The 19,309-nt window shown below is 53.3% G+C and overlaps 1 protein-coding gene across 3 annotated transcripts in view; it reads right to left on the bottom strand.

Moving 5' to 3' along the window:
- SIL1 (SIL1 nucleotide exchange factor) overlaps positions 1-19,309 on the bottom strand; it is a 106,702-nt gene that overhangs the window by 35,762 nt on the left and 51,631 nt on the right. For all 3 annotated transcript variants that reach the window (XM_082291248.1, XM_082291250.1, XM_082291249.1), the window contains 2 exons: positions 6,431-6,527; positions 4,104-4,295 (listed from right to left, as the gene is read on the bottom strand). In XM_082291248.1, the coding sequence (XP_082147374.1) occupies positions 4,104-4,295; positions 6,431-6,527 (289 nt within the window). The remainder of the gene's footprint in view (positions 1-4,103; positions 4,296-6,430; positions 6,528-19,309) is intronic.

The following is a 19,309-nucleotide window of genomic DNA, read 5'->3' as shown; positions in this document are numbered from 1 at the left end:
TGTAATTGTAGCACCAGGAGTCAAGGATGTTTAGGAGCCTGTCAGCACCAACAGGGTACACAGGTGGCATCGGAGTGAGGAGCGTGGGCAGTTCTGGGACTTCTCCATGAGTTCCATCAACAACTTCATATGGACAAGGCAAGAAAAAGCCAATCCTTGCTTGGAGGGGTCAGCCAGGAGCTTCCCCATGCAGCAGCCCCACAATGACCTTTCTAAGCAAACAGTAATGGATTAACTGCCAGTAGAGAAAAGTTTACACATTAGTGGGGATTCATCAGCCCCTGGCTCTAACTGGATCAGGGGCTAGCCAGGCACAGTCCCAGTGGGCATCTGCTCTTGGAGAGGAGATCAGAAAAGGCTCTGAGTGCTCACAGACAAAATTTAGAGAAACAGCACAAGGTACTTCAAGTACAAAATTTAGTCCAAAGTCAAATCGATGCATTTTGGTATTCAATGATTTTTTTTTCAGTTTAAAAGGGGATCTGATGAATGCTCAGAACTGCCTGCACAGAAAAATCAGGTTTAGAAATTCGACATTTCTCCTCTCTGAAAGACAGGGAGACAACAGCAATCGTTGGCAGATGGAAACAGAATATAAAAATGAGTTATCAGCAGGGCAGACCGACCCCCTGATGGGGTGGGACAGGACAAACACCACAAGCCATGCAGGGCATGTGGGACACTCTTCTAGTCAATGACTTCATGCTCGGTGTTATATTTATCTCAACCATGTACCTTCATCAAAACTGGCCCAAAGTCAGATATTTCAGGTACCCAGGAGAAGGAAGAAGCTTTGTGTCCTACGGGTCTGTCGTCACCAACCAAAGCAGGACCTGGGGAGCTCCAGCTCGTCTCTGCTCCCCAATGGGACAATACCCACCACTTGCTGTCCCTCTGCAAAGCTGCTCTCTGCAGGTCTGCTGGGGCTGATTCAGGATTTGCAGCAGCTTTTGTATCCTTTCAGATGCTGTTCTTTTAACTGTCCCTATAAACCAGGCCTGCCAGATCGCTCACTTTTCTGCAGACCCATCTCTGTCTACAAAGAAATCTATGCAGCAACCCAATTTCAGCTGCCAGTGGGTCCTTTTATTACTCAGCCTCTGTAAAAACTGGTTTAGTGCTGGAATGGGACGTTGACTTCTGCACGAGAGGGAATGTATGGACAGGCAGGAATTTGTATCCAGCACCTGGTGTGGTAAAACCAGCCATTGCTGGGACCTCAGCAGCACCAGAGTCCTTTGTGCCACCCCAGCATCAGTGAAACACCTCAGCTGCAGAACATAAATTATGCTGTAAAGCTTTTTCTCAAGATGTGTTTATCTTTTTTAACCAGAGTCTGTCGTGAGAGCTCCTTCCCTCACTCACCGTTTTAAAACCAACAAAATCCCCAAACTTAACAACTTGAAGGTATTAACCTCTCTGGGGAGCAGCGGATGCTGTGAGGCAGCAGCTCCTACCTCACTTCAGTCCACTGAAATCGGCACAGAAGAAAAACCAAAGATCAAAAGAGCTCTTGAGTAAAGTACACAGGCAAAGCAGGCAAGGAGAGAGATGGGAGAAGAGCAAATATGACAGCAGTTATTCAGGGAGCAGGTTTGAATTGGAGGAGAAAGAAAATAGGGAGAGAAGGTGAGAGAGAAAATATTAGAAAACAAGAGCAAGGGAAAGCAGCATGTCAACCGTACGCGATGGAGAGGAAATTAGCAGAGAGAGACGGTGTAGCATGTCAGAGGAGAGGAGAGAGGAAGATAAGGAGAGTAAATAATTGAGAGAAAGAGCCTGCAATGCCTGAGAACGGGTCTTGGCTCCGCACACTGCTGTGCAAGCACCGTGAATGCTGTTTATGAGTTATGCTCTGCCCTCTTCACATTTGCATTTGGGTTTTATGCGTTACAGATAACCCAGCAAGCCAAACCCTCCTGCTCCATCTCCGAGACGGGCTCCCAAACATGCCAAGCTGAATCGTGACTGAGGAGAGGCAAACCAGAGCTGGCAACCAAAAGCTGAGCAAACACAGAGCCCTTGGGCTGACTCTTCAGAAGCAGGAGAGAGCATCTCCCCGGGCTCGGCACTGGCCACAGCTACTGCTCCGCTCCCCGTGGCACGCTCCGAAGCACAAGCTGCCTCACACCCCGCTGCTTCAGGGTGCTCACCACCAGGACACAGAGCAGGGAGCAGCCTTTGCTTGTACACCCCCCAGGGCATGGCATTTTCCACTCAACAGGGCACCCCGTGCCCCAGAGGCAGCAGCACGATGGCCGGGAGCCAAGGAGTTGTGAAAAGCCATGGCACGGTACTGCTCTGAGGGAGGCTGGGGAAGGTGGGACCAGCAAAGTGGTCCCACATGTGGCCTGGGCCACCCACACCTGCAAGGATTCCCTGCTCCCACGGCAGGGCACGGCTGTGACTCGCTGCAGAGGAGTCCTGACAGTTCAGCCCTTCCAGGGTTATGCGGCACAAGCGTCCTTTGGCTGCTGTTCAGTAATTACATTAAGCCAGTGCTGCTAAAGGCAGTCCCAAGCAGAGATAATGCTCTGGACGTATTCAACTGACTGGAAGAAGAAAGAGGAGGAAAAGCCATGCTGGCTTAGAGACAAGTCATATTTCTTATCAGCTTCCTGCCTGACGAGAAGGTGCTGCCCAGCCATCTGCCCCGACAGCGCGGGCACAGAGCAGCGCTGTGATCGGCGCACAAAGGAGCCTCTGTGCTCCCGCCAGCCTCCTGCCATTCCCCCTCCCTGACCCCTTTGATGCTGGATGTCCTTCCCTTTGATGCCCCAGCCCCTGCTTCTCTCGCCATTCTGAAATTGTTTGCCCTATCCTGTGCTGCAGGGATTTTCTGATGGAATAGTCCAGACCGTTATGCTGGAATCCAAAGCATCCCAGGGTGTTTGGGAGTTGCTTTTTAGCACACTGGCCTGATGCTCTGGCACCCTTAATCAGGCAAGATTAGCCCTGAGTATAAATATGAAGCTCTTTGGGCGCCCATTGTTCACACTTATTCTCTGAGTCACACAGATGCCGTCAGTGACACAAAAGCAGGGAGAACAAACAGCAAGGCAGCCTCTGCATGCCCACAACAGAGATTTAGAGTGGAAATTCAAGACAAAGAGCCTTGGAAATAACACTTCTATCAGCTGGCACATGGACTCCCTCTGTCAGCAGCAACACTTCAGCTACCTGCCCCCAAAATACCACCTTTGGTTTAACAAGTGCTGTTCCAGTGAAAGGGCTTGCACTGGCACCTCCCAAGAAGTTGTCCCATTTGCCCTCTGAAATGACAACGTGACGCTGGAAACTCTCCCAGCGCACTCCAGACCCTCCCAGCCACTGGGGAGGTCGAAGCCAAGTCTTTTCCCACAAGGCAGAGCAGAGGCTGGATGCCCAGACACCCTCCCAGGGGTGGCACTGAGGAAGGCACCAAGCCCAGGGGAGGAGAGCTCTGGTGCCTGCAGCTGCATCCAAGGGGAGCTAGGAATGTGTGAGCTGAAAGCAGAGCAAGAGAGATCAGAGGGAGGGGGGAAAGGTGTGAGCACAAACCCGAGGAAGCAAGATGCCAGGAAATATATTTACCCTCACACAGAGCTAATGAGCACAGCGAGGCTCTACACGCCACTGCTTACTCACACCAAGACAAAAGAGGGGGTTTGGGGTGGCTGTCGCCTTCCCTGGTACAAAGACATTATCTGTGAACTGATGTAAGGGCACCTACCCTCAACCACAGCAGCTTTCCATGGAAGCAGTGAGAAAATAATTATTTTCTTAGCACCCACCACTCTACCTACCCAAAAATGGCAGCTAAAACCCCATTTTGTAACATTAAGCAGATGAAAGAGGAAAAAGAGAGGATAAGGAAACCAGCCTGAGAACAGACAACAAATCAGGCAACCCCTAGGATACTGCTGGCTCCTGGCATGACAAGTGATTAATTCAAACCTGGATATAAAATAAGCCTGCACTAGCCCTCTGCTGTCTGGTATTGTCCCAGGATTATGGTAATTAAGCAATTTGTATTACCTGATACCGATAAGAAAAATAAAACCCCGTTTACGACACCGTATCCCCTGGATTTTACACGGCAGTTACTGATGCATTCTTGTTACCTGGTGAACATAATATTCGAGATCATAAAGCGCTGCTACTTTTTCATCCAGTGTGGAGGCAGAGCTGTTGAGTTTGCTTATTAATTTAACCATAATTTCATAATCTGTTTCCATCTTCATGTTCAGCTTTTCAAACTCCTCCTTCAGCTGCTCTATGGGCCGGAACTTCTTCCTCACCTCTTCCTCTCGGGCCTTGAAAACAGAAGGAGGAAACCAGAGATGAAGATGGGAGATGAAGAGAGACAAGACAGACACAGAAAGGAACGCCACCCCAAATTTACAAAGGGAACCTGGCTGTCTGTGCCAATGAATTTACTGCTGTGCATCAGAAATGCAGGGGCAGGGCTGGAGGGTCCTTCTGGGAAACCCAGTTACCTGTGAGATACCCACAGTACGAGTGAGCAGTAGGGCTTGTACACCACTTCTACATCTGGACACCATTTGTGCACCACTTCTATGTCTAAACACCATTTGTGCACCATTTCTATTTCCCACATCCTTCCAGCTGAACATCAAGCCCACAGGCAGCAGCACTGCAGTTCTCTGTTTGCCTGCAAGTGGATGTTCTCAAAACCTGACTGCAAAAAGCCCTGAGCCACCTCCCTGATCTAACAGCTGAACCTCCCTGGAATGGACATGATGCTGGTGAGCTCCAGTGATCCCACCCAGCCCAAAGTGCCCAGTGACTCCAAGGAGATCTCGGACACAGACAAAGATGTTTTCACCATTCCAGGCACTGAACACATTCCAGGATGGCTCTATCTCCCAGGGAAAGGTGTGGGGACAGAAGGTGTCAGAAAGGGAAGCAGGAGGAGCAGTGATAAGCTGGGGGCAGCTGCAGTGCTGTGCCACGAGGCTTGTCCAGGACACAGCCTGTCCTGAGCACGGCTCATCTCCCTCGCAGTAACAGCATCCCAAGGGCTGCCGTGAACCGAGAGAGCTGACACAAAACATGTGGTGAGAAGGAAAGGATTTGTCAGAGATCCGAGAGAGCCCCAGAGGCGCAGGAACATGAGCACTGGTGGCACTGGGGACAGAGCCTGCTGCTGCAGGGGACACAAGAAGCAGAGAGGCCAGGCTGGAGCTGGGCTGCCCCAAGGACAGGAGAAAAAAAAAACAGGGGAAAACCAAGTGAGCAATAGAGGTGAAAGCTCCGTCCATGTACTCATTAATTACCACAGGTACCACACCCAGCACCACGCCCACCCCAAGCACCCGAGCTGCCTTTGCCGCAGCACAGAGGGGCACAGGCTCAGTGTAACTCCATTTCCTCTGACACGGATCCTTCAAGGATGGATTTGCTCTCTGCAGGAGGGACTGCAGATGGAACACTTTAGGTCCATTAGATGTAGCTGCTTTTAGCCCAGTTGTTGGGACAAAAGCTATTCTAACAGGGGATTTTAAAATATGGCTTGTTTTCACCTAATAGAGGATCACTAATTTTTGCATTTCAATGATCCTCATTTCCAGCAGCCCTGCAATCAATCTGCAATGCTGCTATGGAAAGAATTGCACGGCAAACGAAACCATGCCCTGCTACCACATAAGGGGAGAAGAAGCCTTTCTGCGACAGCAAAACTTCAGGGCCTTGACTCCTCTTTCAGTTTTCCTTTGACTGAGCCAACACCAGAGCAGCAGGAGCAGAGAGGGTTGAGGAAACGCTGCTGAGGGGGAGAGGGGAAAGAGGCTGTGATGCACCTGCTGAGTCACACTTCATCCTACCTATTTACTTTGGGTTGAGGATTGTTTGTAACTAAATGGACAACTTGGAGCTTGTGTAAGGAAACTTCAGCCCCTGCTTCACCATGGCCATTTGGGTTTTGCTATCCAGGGCATGAGGCTGGAAACAGAAAGCAAGGAGGGCAGTGAAAGGGAATGTAACTTCCTTTGTAAATACCATCAGCTGCAATCAAGCTCCCTTTGGGGCCTGCAGACATTTTTGTGAATTGAGCAGTAGTGGAACAGATAAATTACACTGTTCAGAGCAGCTGTGGCTGCCCCAGCCCTGGGAAGTGCTCAAGGCCAGATTGGGGCTAGAAGCAACCTGGGATAGTGGAAGATGCCTCTGCCCACTGCAGGAGGTGGCATGAGGTGGGCTTTAAGGTCCTTTCCAACCCAAACCATTCACAGAATCCTAGACTCCTACAGAAAATCCAGGGAACACTATGCTAACGGGTTAGCAAAGGTATTTTAGGTCCATATTCAGCTCAAGATTCGTTTGCACAGTGTTTTCCAAGCAAACATTCTAACCACTGTATTTCTGCAGTGTGTAACAGGGTGTGTTCCCAGGCCTGCACTGTGCATTGCTTTAGAAACAGGAAACTCACCTTCCTTTCAGCCTTCTCACTTTCCTTCATTTTAGCCAAGGCCTTTTTGAGCTCCTCAGATGTGAATGAATTTGCATCGACGTCGACCTTGCCCAGCCTTGCAGAAGAGACCAAACAAACCAGAACATGTTATGAGTGAACAACTGCCTCTATTCTGTTTTCACTGTGACATTCGAGCAATGGCCAAGGGCAGGAGGAAAGGAATGAAAAACCCACCATGCTCAAGAAAAGATTGGTCTGAGTGCTGTATTCTGCGTGGGGTTTGCAGACAGCTCACCCTGACAGTCAAGGGCTCTGCAATCAGCCTGCTGACCCAAAATCTCAAGTCCTACCACAATAAAAGCAGCTGATTAATTGATACCTTGGAATTTCATGTAGCAATACAGAAAGCACCCCTGTGCCACTGAATCATCGCCTAGGCCTTACAAGCTTTAACCTGGAGATTTCAGCTGAAGCTCTGATGAGCACTGTACAGAGAGTCAGGGCAAGGGTAAATCCACACAGAAATTGCACAGAAATTCTAAAAAACACGTCGTGTTGATCTTTATACCTTTCTTCTTGGTTCAAGAAGTGTTTATCTGGGCCACATTCACTCTTGCACAGAAAAAAAAAAGGAAATGCAGCTGCTGAGGCATTGTGAAGCTAAAGAGCATCTCCATGGCCTGAGCAGGAGTCACTGAGCAGGCTTTGGTGGCATCGCTGCAGGGGCCACTCATGTCCAACCCCCCTCTGCTTTGCTCTTGGGGACACTGCTCTGCCCCAGCCCAGCAACACGAGCAGGGCCCAGTGCTGGGACTGGCACCAGTGGGACCCCCTGTGCACAGGGACCCCCAGCCCGGGGCAGCCGTGCCAGCACCCCCAGGGACACCAACAGGGCCCCGAGCTCAGCAGTTTGCTCAGCTGCCCTTTCCTGAAAGGGAAACATGTCCTTCCTGAGAGAATTCAACCTCTAACTCTACCCAAGATCATTTTCTACACATTGGTGAAATGTTCCTCTGGACTTCCTCCACCAGAAACATGCCCACAGCCCTGGAAGAGATACCAGGGGCATCATTAAAGCCTCCACAAACACTGCACAGGCACCCAGCATCATCAGCTTTCCTTCTTTGGCATTCAGGCTCCCTGCACTGCTCCTGTTCATGTCCTCCTCCTCTCTCCATAACTGTGGGAACCACAGAGCTCCCAGGCAATCCCAAGGCCAGTGCCTTCCATGGGGTGTTGGACACCCCCATGGCTGATGCCCCTGTTGTTCCCAGGGAAGCTGCTGAGTGCCAGAGGGGGCCATGAAGTTGCTGAGGGCACTGGAGCACCTCCCTTGTGGGGAAAGGCTGAGTGTGCAAAGGGGCTACAGGGAAGCGGGAGAGCGACTCTTCCTCAGGAACTGTAGTGACAGGACAAGGAGTAATGGGGTGAAAATGAGAGCTGGAATAGATTTGATGCTGGGAAGAAGTTCTTTACTACGAGGGTGGTGGTGCCTGGCACAGGCTGTGCAGAGAGGCTGTGGACACCCCATCCCTGGGAACATCCAAGGCCAGGCTGGACAAGCTCCAGAGCAACCTGCTCAGGTGGGAGGTTGTTCAGGTTGGAAGCAGATGATCTACAGGATCCCTTCCAAGCCAAAGCATTCAAGGATTTGATCATTCTGTGATCCCCATGTCCCACCGTGGAGTGGCCCTGAAACTTCTGTGACATCACAGACTGTTCCACATGGAACATCCAGGACCTAGAAACGAACACAGTGGACAAGCCACCCGTTGCCAGTGGTCAGTTGTCACTGGCTCTTCGCTACGTCAGCAGTGCTGAGCTGTTCCCGCTGCCTGGACTTCTCCTGCCTGCACTGAAGCACCAATCGCAGCAGGATGTCCACTCCTGTCCCAGCAAAGGTACAGTGCCATTCCAGGGAGCTGGACACCCCCTGACCGAGTGGGTGGACTGCAGCCCTGTGGGGATGGATGGTGTGGGACAGGGAGCCCACTGAGAGGTTGTGCTCCCTGATGCAGCGTGCCAGAGACACCGTGGAGGACATGGAAGTGGACCTGGTGGTGGATACAGAAGAAATGATGGAGGTGGATACGGAAGAGTCTGTTGAGGATATGGATGTGGACATGGAGGATGACATCGAGGACATGGAGGTTGATGTGCAGGATGACATCGAGGACATGGAGGTTGATGTGCAGGATGACATCGAGGACATGGAGGTTGATGTGCAGGACGACATCGAGGACATGGAGGTTGATGTGCAGGACAACACCAAGGACGGGAAGGTCAATGAGAAAGCCAAGGAGCAGCCCATGATCCTCGGATGAAGACAGACCCTCCAGCAGCAGGACAGGCAGATGTTCACCATGCACTGCCCACAGGCAGAGTGGGTCCCCTGCCGCCAGGCTGGGGCTGGGCTGGCTGGCCCTGCTCAGGGACACAGTGCCCAGGGGGGACAAGCACCACCTCCAGCCCACCCTGCACTTGCTTTGGGCCACGCCAGCCCTATCACAGTGCTTGGGGCCCATCTCCCAGCCCCAGCCAGGCTCAGTGCTCAGGGGAGTCCTGCTCTGCCAGTGTGTGCCAGCCTGGGGGCACAGAGAACAGCCCTCAGTGCCCCTGCTGCCTCCTTTATACCACGAGTGACAAAGACTCTGGCCACAGGCATGTAAATGCGTTCTGGACGTTAGAAGTTTTCTGTAAATATGTTCTGGATGTTAGAAGTTTCCTGTAAATACGTTTTGAAGATTGTTAATTCTATAGGTTCCCATGTAAATACGTTTTGAAGATTGTTAACTCTATAGGCTCCCATGTAAATACGTTCTATAGATTGTTGTTGTTACAAGGATGTTTATAATGAAAGATGTTCTGTTGTGGATCTTCTATTAAACACGGTTTATTTTAAAAAGCCCGCTTCTCTTTGCAATTCCTTTGGGCACTGGCAGCCTTTGAGAATTGTTGTGGCTTCTGCTTGCTCCAGGTCTCCAGGGCTGGAGGTCCCTGGGGGTGCTGGCACGGCCACCCTGGGGCTGGGGGTCCCTGTGCACAGGGGGTCCCACTGACGCCGCTGCCGGCACTGGGCCCTGCTGGTGGCCCCAAGAGCAAAGGTGTCCCCAGCAGAGAGGGGGCTCTGACAGGAGCAGCCCCTGCAGCGATGGCACCACAGCAGGCAGGAAACCTTCTGCCCCCCTTCCTGCTGGAGCCACCGGGACTCCTGGGCCGAGAGCCAGCATCGGGCCCCAGGGAGGAAAAATCGCCGTTCGTGCTCTGAAGGCCGTGACAGCCTCGGGAATTGCAGGAAATGCATCTGGGGTGTAGGTGATTAGGGACAGGCGTTCGGAAGATATCGCGTTGTGCGGGACAGGTAGAACCCCTCCCCTCTACAGGTAATACGTGAGCAGAAGGAAGTGACGCGGCAAACCCAGGTTATTTAACCCCATGTAAGCCATGAGTAAAGGCCATCTGCCGCCCACCACATTGGTGTCTGGGAGCTGATGGCCCGAACGACCTGAGGTGGTCGTCGTGCCGTTCCTGAACCAGGTCGCCACGCCTCCGAGAGGCAACAACCCTGACAGTCAAGGGCTCTGCAATCAGCCTGCTGACCCAAAATCTCAAGTCCTACCACAATAAAAGCAGCTGATTAATTGATACCTTGGAATTTCATGTAGCAATACAGAAAGCACCCCTGTGCCACTGAATCATCGCCTAGGCCTTACAAGCTTTAACCTGGAGATTTCAGCTGAAGCTCTGATGAGCACTGTACAGAGAGTCAGGGCAAGGGTAAATCCACACAGAAATTGCACAGAAATTCTAAAAAACACGTCGTGTTGATCTTTATACCTTTCTTCTTGGTTCAAGAAGTGTTTATCTGGGCCACAATCACTCTTGCACAGAAAAAAAAAAGGAAATGCAGCTGCTGAGGCATTGTGAAGCTAAAGAGCATCTCCATGGCCTGGGCAGGAGTCACTGAGCAGGCTTTGGTGGCATCGCTGCAGGGGCCACTCATGTCCAACCCCCCTCTGCTTTGCTCTTGGGGACACTGCTCTGCCCCGGCCCAGCAACACGAGCAGGGCCCAGTGCTGGGACTGGCACCAGTGGGACCCCCTGTGCACAGGGACCCCCAGCCCGGGGCAGCCGTGCCAGCACCCCCAGGGACACCAACAGGGCCCCGAGCTCAGCAGTTTGCTCAGCTGCCCTTTCCTGAAAGGGAAACATGTCCTTCCTGAGAGAATTCAACCTCTACCTCTACCCAAGATCATTTTCTACACATTGGTGAAATGTTCCTCTGGACTTCCTCCACCAGAAACATGCCCACAGCCCTGGAAGAGATACCAGGGGCATCATTAAAGCCTCCACAAACACTGCACAGGCACCCAGCATCATCAGCTTTCCTTCTTTGGCATTCAGGCTCCCTGCACTGCTCCTGTTCATGTCCTCCTCCTCTCTCCATAACTGTGGGAATCACAGAGCTCCCAGGCAATCCCAAGGCCAGTGCCTTCCATGGGGTGTTGGACACCGCCATGGCTGATGCCCCTGTTGTTCCCAGGGAAGCTGCTGAGTGCCAGAGGGGGCCATGAAGTTGCTGAGGGCACTGGAGCACCTCCCTTGTGGGGAAAGGCTGAGTGTGCAAAGGGGCTACAGGGAAGCGGGAGAGCGACTCTTCCTCAGGAACTGTAGTGACAGGACAAGGAGTAATGGGGTGAAAATGAGAGCTGGAATAGATTTGATGCTGGGAAGAAGTTCTTTACTACGAGGGTGGTGGTGCCTGGCACAGGCTGTGCAGAGGCTGTGGATGCCCCATCCCTGGGAACATCCAAGGCCAGGCTGGACAAGCTCCAGAGCAACCTGCTCAGGTGGGAGGTTGTTCAGGTTGGAAGCAGATGATCTTCAGGGTCCCTTCCAAGCCAAAGCATTCAAGGATTTGATCATTCTGTGATCCCCATGTCCCACCGTGGAGTGGCCCTGAAACTTCTGTGACATCACAGACTGTTCCACATGGAACATCCAGGACCTAGAAACGAACACAGTGGACAAGCCACCCGTTGCCAGTGGTCAGTTGTCACTGGCTCTTCGCTACGTCAGCAGTGCTGAGCTGTTCCCGCTGCCTGGACTTCTCCTGCCTGCACTGAAGCACCAATCGCAGCAGGATGTCCACTCCTGTCCCAGCAAAGGTACAGTGCCATTCCAGGGAGCTGGACACCCCCTGACCGAGTGGGTGGACTGCAGCCCTGTGGGGATGGATGGTGTGCGACAGGGAGCCCACTGAGAGGTTGTGCTCCCTGATGCAGCGTGCCAGAGACACCGTGGAGGACATGGAAGTGGACCTGGTGGTGGATACAGAAGAAATGATGGAGGTGGATACGGAAGAGTCTGTTGAGGATATGGATGTGGACATGGAGGACGACATCGAGGACATGGAGGTTGATGTGCAGGACAACACCAAGGACGGGAAGGTCAATGAGAAAGCCAAGGAGCAGCGCATGATCCTCGGATGAAGACAGACCCTCCAGCAGCAGGACAGGCAGATGTTCACCATGCACTGCCCACAGGCAGAGTGGGTCCCCTGCCGCCAGGCTGGGGCTGGGCTGGCCAGCCCTGCTCAGGGACACAGTGCCCAGGGGGGACAAGCACCACCTCCAGCCCACCCTGCACTTGCTTTGGGCCACGCCAGCCCTATCACAGTGCTTGGGGCCCATCTCCCAGCCCCAGCCAGGCTCAGTGCTCAGGGGAGTCCTGCTCTGCCAGTGTGTGCCAGCCTGGGGGCACAGAGAACAGCCCTCAGTGCCCCTGCTGCCTCCTTTATACCACGAGTGACAAAGACTCTGGCCACAGACATGTAAATACGTTCTGGACGTTAGAAGTTTTCTGTAAATATGTTCTGGATGTTAGAAGTTTCCTGTAAATACGTTTTGAAGATTAATTCTATAGGTTCCCACGTAAATACGTTTTGAAGATTGTTAACTCTATAGGCTCCCATGTAAATACGTTCTATAGATTGTTGTTGTTACAAGGATGTTTATAATGAAAGATGTTCTGTTGTGGATCTTCTATTAAACACGGTTTATTTTAAAAAGCCCGCTTCTCTTTGCAATTCCTTTGGGCACTGGCAGCCTTTGAGAATTGTTGTGGCTTCTGCTTGCTCCAGGTCTCCAGGGCTGGAGGTCCCTGGGGGTGCTGGCACGGCCACCCTGGGGCTGGGGGTCCCTGTGCACAGGGGGTCCCACTGACGCCGCTGCCGGCACTGGGCCCTGCTGGTGGCCCCAAGAGCAAAGGTGTCCCCAGCAGAGAGGGGGCTCTGACAGGAGCAGCCCCTGCAGCGATGGCACCACAGCAGGCAGGAAACCTTCTGCCCCCCTTCCTGCTGGAGCCACCGGGACTCCTGGGCCGAGAGCCAGCATCGGGCCCCAGGGAGGAAAAATCGCCGTTCGTGCTCTGAAGGCCGTGACAGCCTCGGGAATTGCAGGAAATGCATCTGGGGTGTAGGTGATTAGGGACAGGCGTTCGGAAGATATCGCGTTGTGCGGGACAGGTAGAACCCCTCCCCTCTACAGGTAATACGTGAGCAGAAGGAAGTGACGCGGCAAACCCAGGTTATTTAACCCCATGTAAGCCATGAGTAAAGGCCATCTGCCGCCCACCACATTGGTGTCTGGGAGCTGATGGCCCGAACGACCTGAGGTGGTCGTCGTGCCGTTCCTGAACCAGGTCGCCACGCCTCCGAGAGGCAACAACCCTGACAGTCAAGGGCTCTGCAATCAGCCTGCTGACCCAAAATCTCAAGTCCTACCACAATAAAAGCAGCTGATTAATTGATACCTTGGAATTTCATGTAGCAATACAGAAAGCACCCCTGTGCCACTGAATCATCGCCTAGGCCTTACAAGCTTTAACCTGGAGATTTCAGCTGAAGCTCTGATGAGCACTGTACAGAGAGTCAGGGCAAGGGTAAATCCACACAGAAACTGCACAGAAATTCTAAAAAACACGTCGTGTTGATCTTTATACCTTTCTTCTTGGTTCAAGAAGTGTTTATCTGGGCCACAATCACTCTTGCACAGAAAAAAAAAAGGAAATGCAGCTGCTGAGGCATTGTGAAGCTAAAGAGCATCTCCATGGCCTGAGCAGGAGTCACTGAGCAGGCTTTGGTGGCATCGCTGCAGGGGCCACTCATGTCCAACCCCCCTCTGCTTTGCTCTTGGGGACACTGCTCTGCCCCAGCCCAGCAACACGAGCAGGGCCCAGTGCTGGGACTGGCACCAGTGGGACCCCCTGTGCACAGGGACCCCCAGCCCGGGGCAGCCGTGCCAGCACCCCCAGGGACACCAACAGGGCCCCGAGCTCAGCAGTTTGCTCAGCTGCCCTTTCCTGAAAGGGAAACATGTCCTTCCTGAGAGAATTCAACCTCTACCTCTACCCAAGATCATTTTCTACACATTGGTGAAATGTTCCTCTGGACTTCCTCCACCAGAAACATGCCCACAGCCCTGGAAGAGATACCAGGGGCATCATTAAAGCCTCCACAAACACTGCACAGGCACCCAGCATCATCAGCTTTCCTTCTTTGGCATTCAGGCTCCCTGCACTGCTCCTGTTCATGTCCTCCTCCTCTCTCCATAACTGTGGGAACCACAGAGCTCCCAGGCAATCCCAAGGCCAGTGCCTTCCATGGGGTGTTGGACACCGCCATGGCTGATGCCCCTGTTGTTCCCAGGGAAGCTGCTGAGTGCCAGAGGGGGCCATGAAGTTGCTGAGGGCACTGGAGCACCTCCCTTGTGGGGAAAGGCTGAGTGTGCAAAGGGGCTACAGGGAAGCGGGAGAGCGACTCTTCCTCAGGAACTGTAGTGACAGAACAAGGAGTAATGGGGTGAAAATGAGAGCTGGAATAGATTTGATGCTGGGAAGAAGTTCTTTACTACGAGGGTGGTGGTGCCTGGCACAGGCTGTGCAGAGAGGCTGTGGACACCCCATCCCTGGGAACATCCAAGGCCAGGCTGGACAAGCTCCAGAGCAACCTGCTCAGGTGGGAGGTTGTTCAGGTTGGAAGCAGATGATCTTCAGGGTCCCTTCCAAGCCAAAGCATTCAAGGATTTGATCATTCTGTGATCCCCATGTCCCACCGTGGAGTAGCCCTGAAACTTCTGTGACATCACAGACTGTTCCACATGGAACATCCAGGACCTAGAAACGAACACAGTGGACAAGCCACCCGTTGCCAGTGGTCAGTTGTCACTGGCTCTTCGCTACGTCAGCAGTGCTGAGCTGTTCCCGCTGCCTGGACTTCTCCTGCCTGCACTGAAGCACCAATCGCAGCAGGATGTCCACTCCGGTCCCAGCAAAGGTACAGTGCCATTCCAGGGAGCTGGACACCCCCTGACCGAGTGGGTGGACTGCAGCCCTGTGGGGATGGATGGTGTGGGACAGGGAGCCCACTGAGAGGTTGTGCTCCCTGATGCAGCGTGCCAGAGACACCGTGGAGGACATGGAAGTGGACCTGGTGGTGGATACAGAAGAAATGATGGAGGTGGATACGGAAGAGTCTGTTGAGGATATGGATGTGGACATGGAGGATGACATCGAGGACATGGAGGTTGACGTGAAGGATGACATCGAGGACATGGAGGTTGATGTGCAGGATGACATCGAGGACATGGAGGTTGATGTGCAGGACGACATCGAGGACATGGAGGTTGATGTGCAGGACAACACCAAGGACGGGAAGGTCGAGAAAGAGAAGGAGCAGCGCATGATCCTCGGATGAAGACAGACCCTCCAGCAGCAGGACAGGCAGATGTTCACCATGCACTGCCCACAGGCAGAGTGGGTCCCCTGCCGCTAGGCTGGGGCTGGGCTGGCCAGCCCTGCTCAGGGACACAGTGCCCAGGGGGGACAAGCACCACCTCCAGCCCACCCTGCACTTGCTTTGGGCCACGCCAGCCCTATCACAGTGCTTGGGGCCCATCTCCCAGCCCCAGCCAGGCTCAGTGCTCAGGGGAGTCCTGCTCTGCCAGTGTGTGCCAGCCTGGGGGCACAGAGAACAGCCCTCAGTGCCCCTGCTGCCTCCTTTATACCACGAGTGACAAAGACTCTGGCCACAGACATGTAAATACGTTCTGGACGTTAGAAGTTTTCTGTAAATATGTTCTGGATGTTAGAAGTTTCCTGTAAATACGTTTTGAAGATTGTTAATTCTATAGGTTCCCATGTAAATACGTTTTGAAGATTGTTAACTCTATAGGCTCCCATGTAAATACGTTCTATAGATTGTTGTTGTTACAAGGATGTTTATAATGAAAGATGTTCTGTTGTTGATCTTCTATTAAACACGGTTTATTTTAAAAAGCCCGCTTCTCTTTGCAATTCCTTTGGGCACTGGCAGCCTTTGAGAATTGTTGTGGCTTCTGCTTGCTCCAGGTTTCCAGGGCTGGAGGTCCCTGGGGGTGCTGGCACGGCCACCCTGGGGCTGGGGGTCCCTGTGCACAGGGGGTCCCACTGACGCCGCTGCCGGCACTGGGCCCTGCTGGTGGCCCCAAGAGCAAAGGTGTCCCCAGCAGAGAGGGGGCTCTGACAGGAGCAGCCCCTGCAGCGATGGCACCACAGCAGGCAGGAAACCTTCTGCCCCCCTTCCTGCTGGAGCCACCGGGACTCCTGGGCCGAGAGCCGGCATCGGGCCCCAGGGAGGAAAAATCGCCGTTCGTGCTCTGAAGGCCGTGACAGCCTCGGGAATTGCAGGAAATGCATCTGGGGTGTAGGTGATTAGGGACAGGCGTTCGGAAGATATCGCGTTGTGCGGGACAGGTAGAACCCCTCCCCTCTACAGGTAATACGTGAGCAGAAGGAAGTGACGCGGCAAACCCAGGTTATTTAACCCCATGTAAGCCATGAGTAAAGGCCATCTGCCGCCCACCACATTGGTGTCTGGGAGCTGATGGCCCGAACGACCTGAGGTGGTCATCGTGCCGTTCCTGAACCAGGTCGCCACGCCTCCGAGAGGCAACAACCCTGACAGTCAAGGGCTCTGCAATCAGCCTGCTGACCCAAAATCTCAAGTCCTACCACAATAAAAGCAGCTGATTAATTGATACCTTGGAATTTCATGTAGCAATACAGAAAGCACCCCTGTGCCACTGAATCATCGCCTAGGCCTTACAAGCTTTAACCTGGAGATTTCAGCTGAAGCTCTGATGAGCACTGTACAGAGAGTCAGGGCAAGGGTAAATCCACACAGAAATTGCACAGAAATTCTAAAAAACACGTCGTGTTGATCTTTATACCTTTCTTCTTGGTTCAAGAAGTGTTTATCTGGGCCACAATCACTCTTGCACAGAAAAAAAAAAAAGAAATGCAGCTGCTGAGGCATTGTGAAGCTAAAGAGCATCTCCATGGCCTGGGCAGGAGTCACTGAGCAAGCTTTGGTGGCATCGCTGCAGGGGCCACTCATGTCCAACCCCCCTCTGCTTTGCTCTTGGGGACACTGCTCTGCCCCGGCCCAGCAACACGAGCAGGGCCCAGTGCTGGGACTGGCACCAGTGGGACCCCCTGTGCACAGGGACCCCCAGCCCGGGGCAGCCGTGCCAGCACCCCCAGGGACACCAACAGGGCCCCGAGCTCAGCAGTTTGCTCAGCTGCCCTTTCCTGAAAGGGAAACATGTCCTTCCTGAGAGAATTCAACCTCTACCTCTACCCAAGATCATTTTCTACACATTGGTGAAATGTTCCTCTGGACTTCCTCCACCAGAAACATGCCCACAGCCCTGGAAGAGATACCAGGGGCATCATTAAAGCCTCCACAAACACTGCACAGGCACCCAGCATCATCAGCTTTCCTTCTTTGGCATTCAGGCTCCCTGCACTGCTCCTGTTCATGTCCTCCTCCTCTCTCCATAACTGTGGGAACCACAGAGCTCCCAGGCAATCCCAAGGCCAGTGCCTTCCATGGGGTGTTGGACACCCCCATGGCTGATGCCCCTGTTGTTCCCAGGGAAGCTGCTGAGTGCCAGAGGGGGCCATGAAGTTGCTGAGGGCACTGGAGCACCTCCCTTGTGGGGAAAGGCTGAGTGTGCAAAGGGGCTACAGGGAAGCGGGAGAGCGACTCTTCCTCAGGAACTGTAGTGACAGGACAAGGAGTAATGGGGTGAAAATGAGAGCTGGAATAGATTTGATGCTGGGAAGAAGTTCTTTACTACGAGAGTGGTGGTGCCTGGCACAGGCTGTGCAGAGAGGCTGTGGACGCCACATCCCTGGGAACATCCAAGGCCAGGCTGGACAAGCTCCAGAGCAACCTGCTCAGGTGGGAGGTTGTTCAGGTTGGAAGCAGATGATCTTCAGGGTCCCTTCCAAGCCAAAGCATTCAAGGATTTGATCATTCTGTGATCCCCATGTCCCACCGTGGAGTGGCCCTGAAACTTCTGTGACATCACAGACTGTTCCACATGGAACATCCAGGACCTAGAAACGAACACAGTGGACAAGCCACCCATTGCCAGTGGTCAGTTGTCACTGGCTCTTCGCTACGTCAGCAGTGCTGAGCTGTTCCCGCTGCCTGGACTTCTCCTGCCTGCACTGAAGCACCAATCGCAGCAGGATGTCCACTCCTGTCCCAGTAAAGGTACAGTGCCATTCCAGGGAGCTGGACACCCCCTGACCGAGTGGGTGGACTGCAGCCCTGTGGGGATGGATGGTGTGGGACAGGGAGCCCACTGAGAGGTTGTGCTCCCTGATGCAGCGTGCCAGAGACACCGTGGAGGACATGGAAGTGGACCTGGTGGTGGATACAGAAGAAATGATGGAGGTGGATACGGAAGAGTCTGTTGAGGATATGGATGTGGACATGGAGGATGACATCGAGGACATGGAGGTTGATGTGCAGGATGACATCGAGGACATGGAGGTTGACGTGCAGGATGACATCGAGGACATGGAGGTTGATGTGCAGGACAACACCAAGGACGGGAAGGTCAATGAGAAAGCCAAGGAGCAGCCCATGATCCTCGGATGAAGACAGACCCTCCAGCAGCAGGACAGGCAGATGTTCACCATGCACTGCCCACAGGCAGAGTGGGTCCCCTGCCGCCAGGCTGGGGCTGGGCTGGCCAGCGCTGCTCAGGGACACAGTGCCCAGGGGGGACAAGCACCACCTCCAGCCCACCCTGCACTTGCTTTGGGCCACGCCAGCCCTATCACAGTGCTTGGGGCCCATCTCCCAGCCCCAGCCAGGCTCAGTGCTTAGGGGAGTCCTGCTCTGCCAGTGTGTGCCAGCCTGGGGGCACAGAGAACAGCCCTCAGTGCCCCTGCTGCCTCCTTTATACCACGAGTGACAAAGACTCTGGCCACAGACATGTAAATACGTTCTGGACGTTAGAAGTTTTCTGTAAATATGTTCTGGATGTTAGAAGTTTCCTGTAAATACGTTTTGAAGATTGTTAATTCTATAGGTTCCCATGTAAATACGTTTTGAAGATTGTTAACTCTATAGGCTCCCATGTAAATACGTTCTATAGATTGTTGTTGTTACAAGGATGTTTATAATGAAAGATGTTCTGTTGTTGATCTTCTATTAAACACGGTTTATTTTAAAAAGCCCGCTTCTCTTTGCAATTCCTTTGGGCACTGGCAGCCTTTGAGAATTGTTGTGGCTTCTGCTTGCTCCAGGTCTCCAGGGCTGGAGGTCCCTGGGGGTGCTGGCACGGCCACCCTGGGGCTGGGGGTCCCTGTGCACAGGGGGTCCCACTGACGCCGCTGCCGGCACTGGGCCCTGCTGGTGGCCCCAAGAGCAAAGGTGTCCCCAGCAGAGAGGGGGCTCTGACAGGAGCAGCCCCTGCAGCGATGGCACCACAGCAGGCAGGAAACCTTCTGCCCCCCTTCCTGCTGGAGCCACCGGGACTCCTGGGCCGAGAGCCAGCA

This window comes from Coloeus monedula, assembly GCF_965178545.1.
Source record: "Coloeus monedula genome assembly, chromosome: 15".
In the NCBI taxonomy this organism is placed as follows: domain Eukaryota; kingdom Metazoa; phylum Chordata; class Aves; order Passeriformes; family Corvidae; genus Coloeus; species Coloeus monedula.
This window is presented reverse-complemented; position numbering and strand designations above follow the sequence as displayed.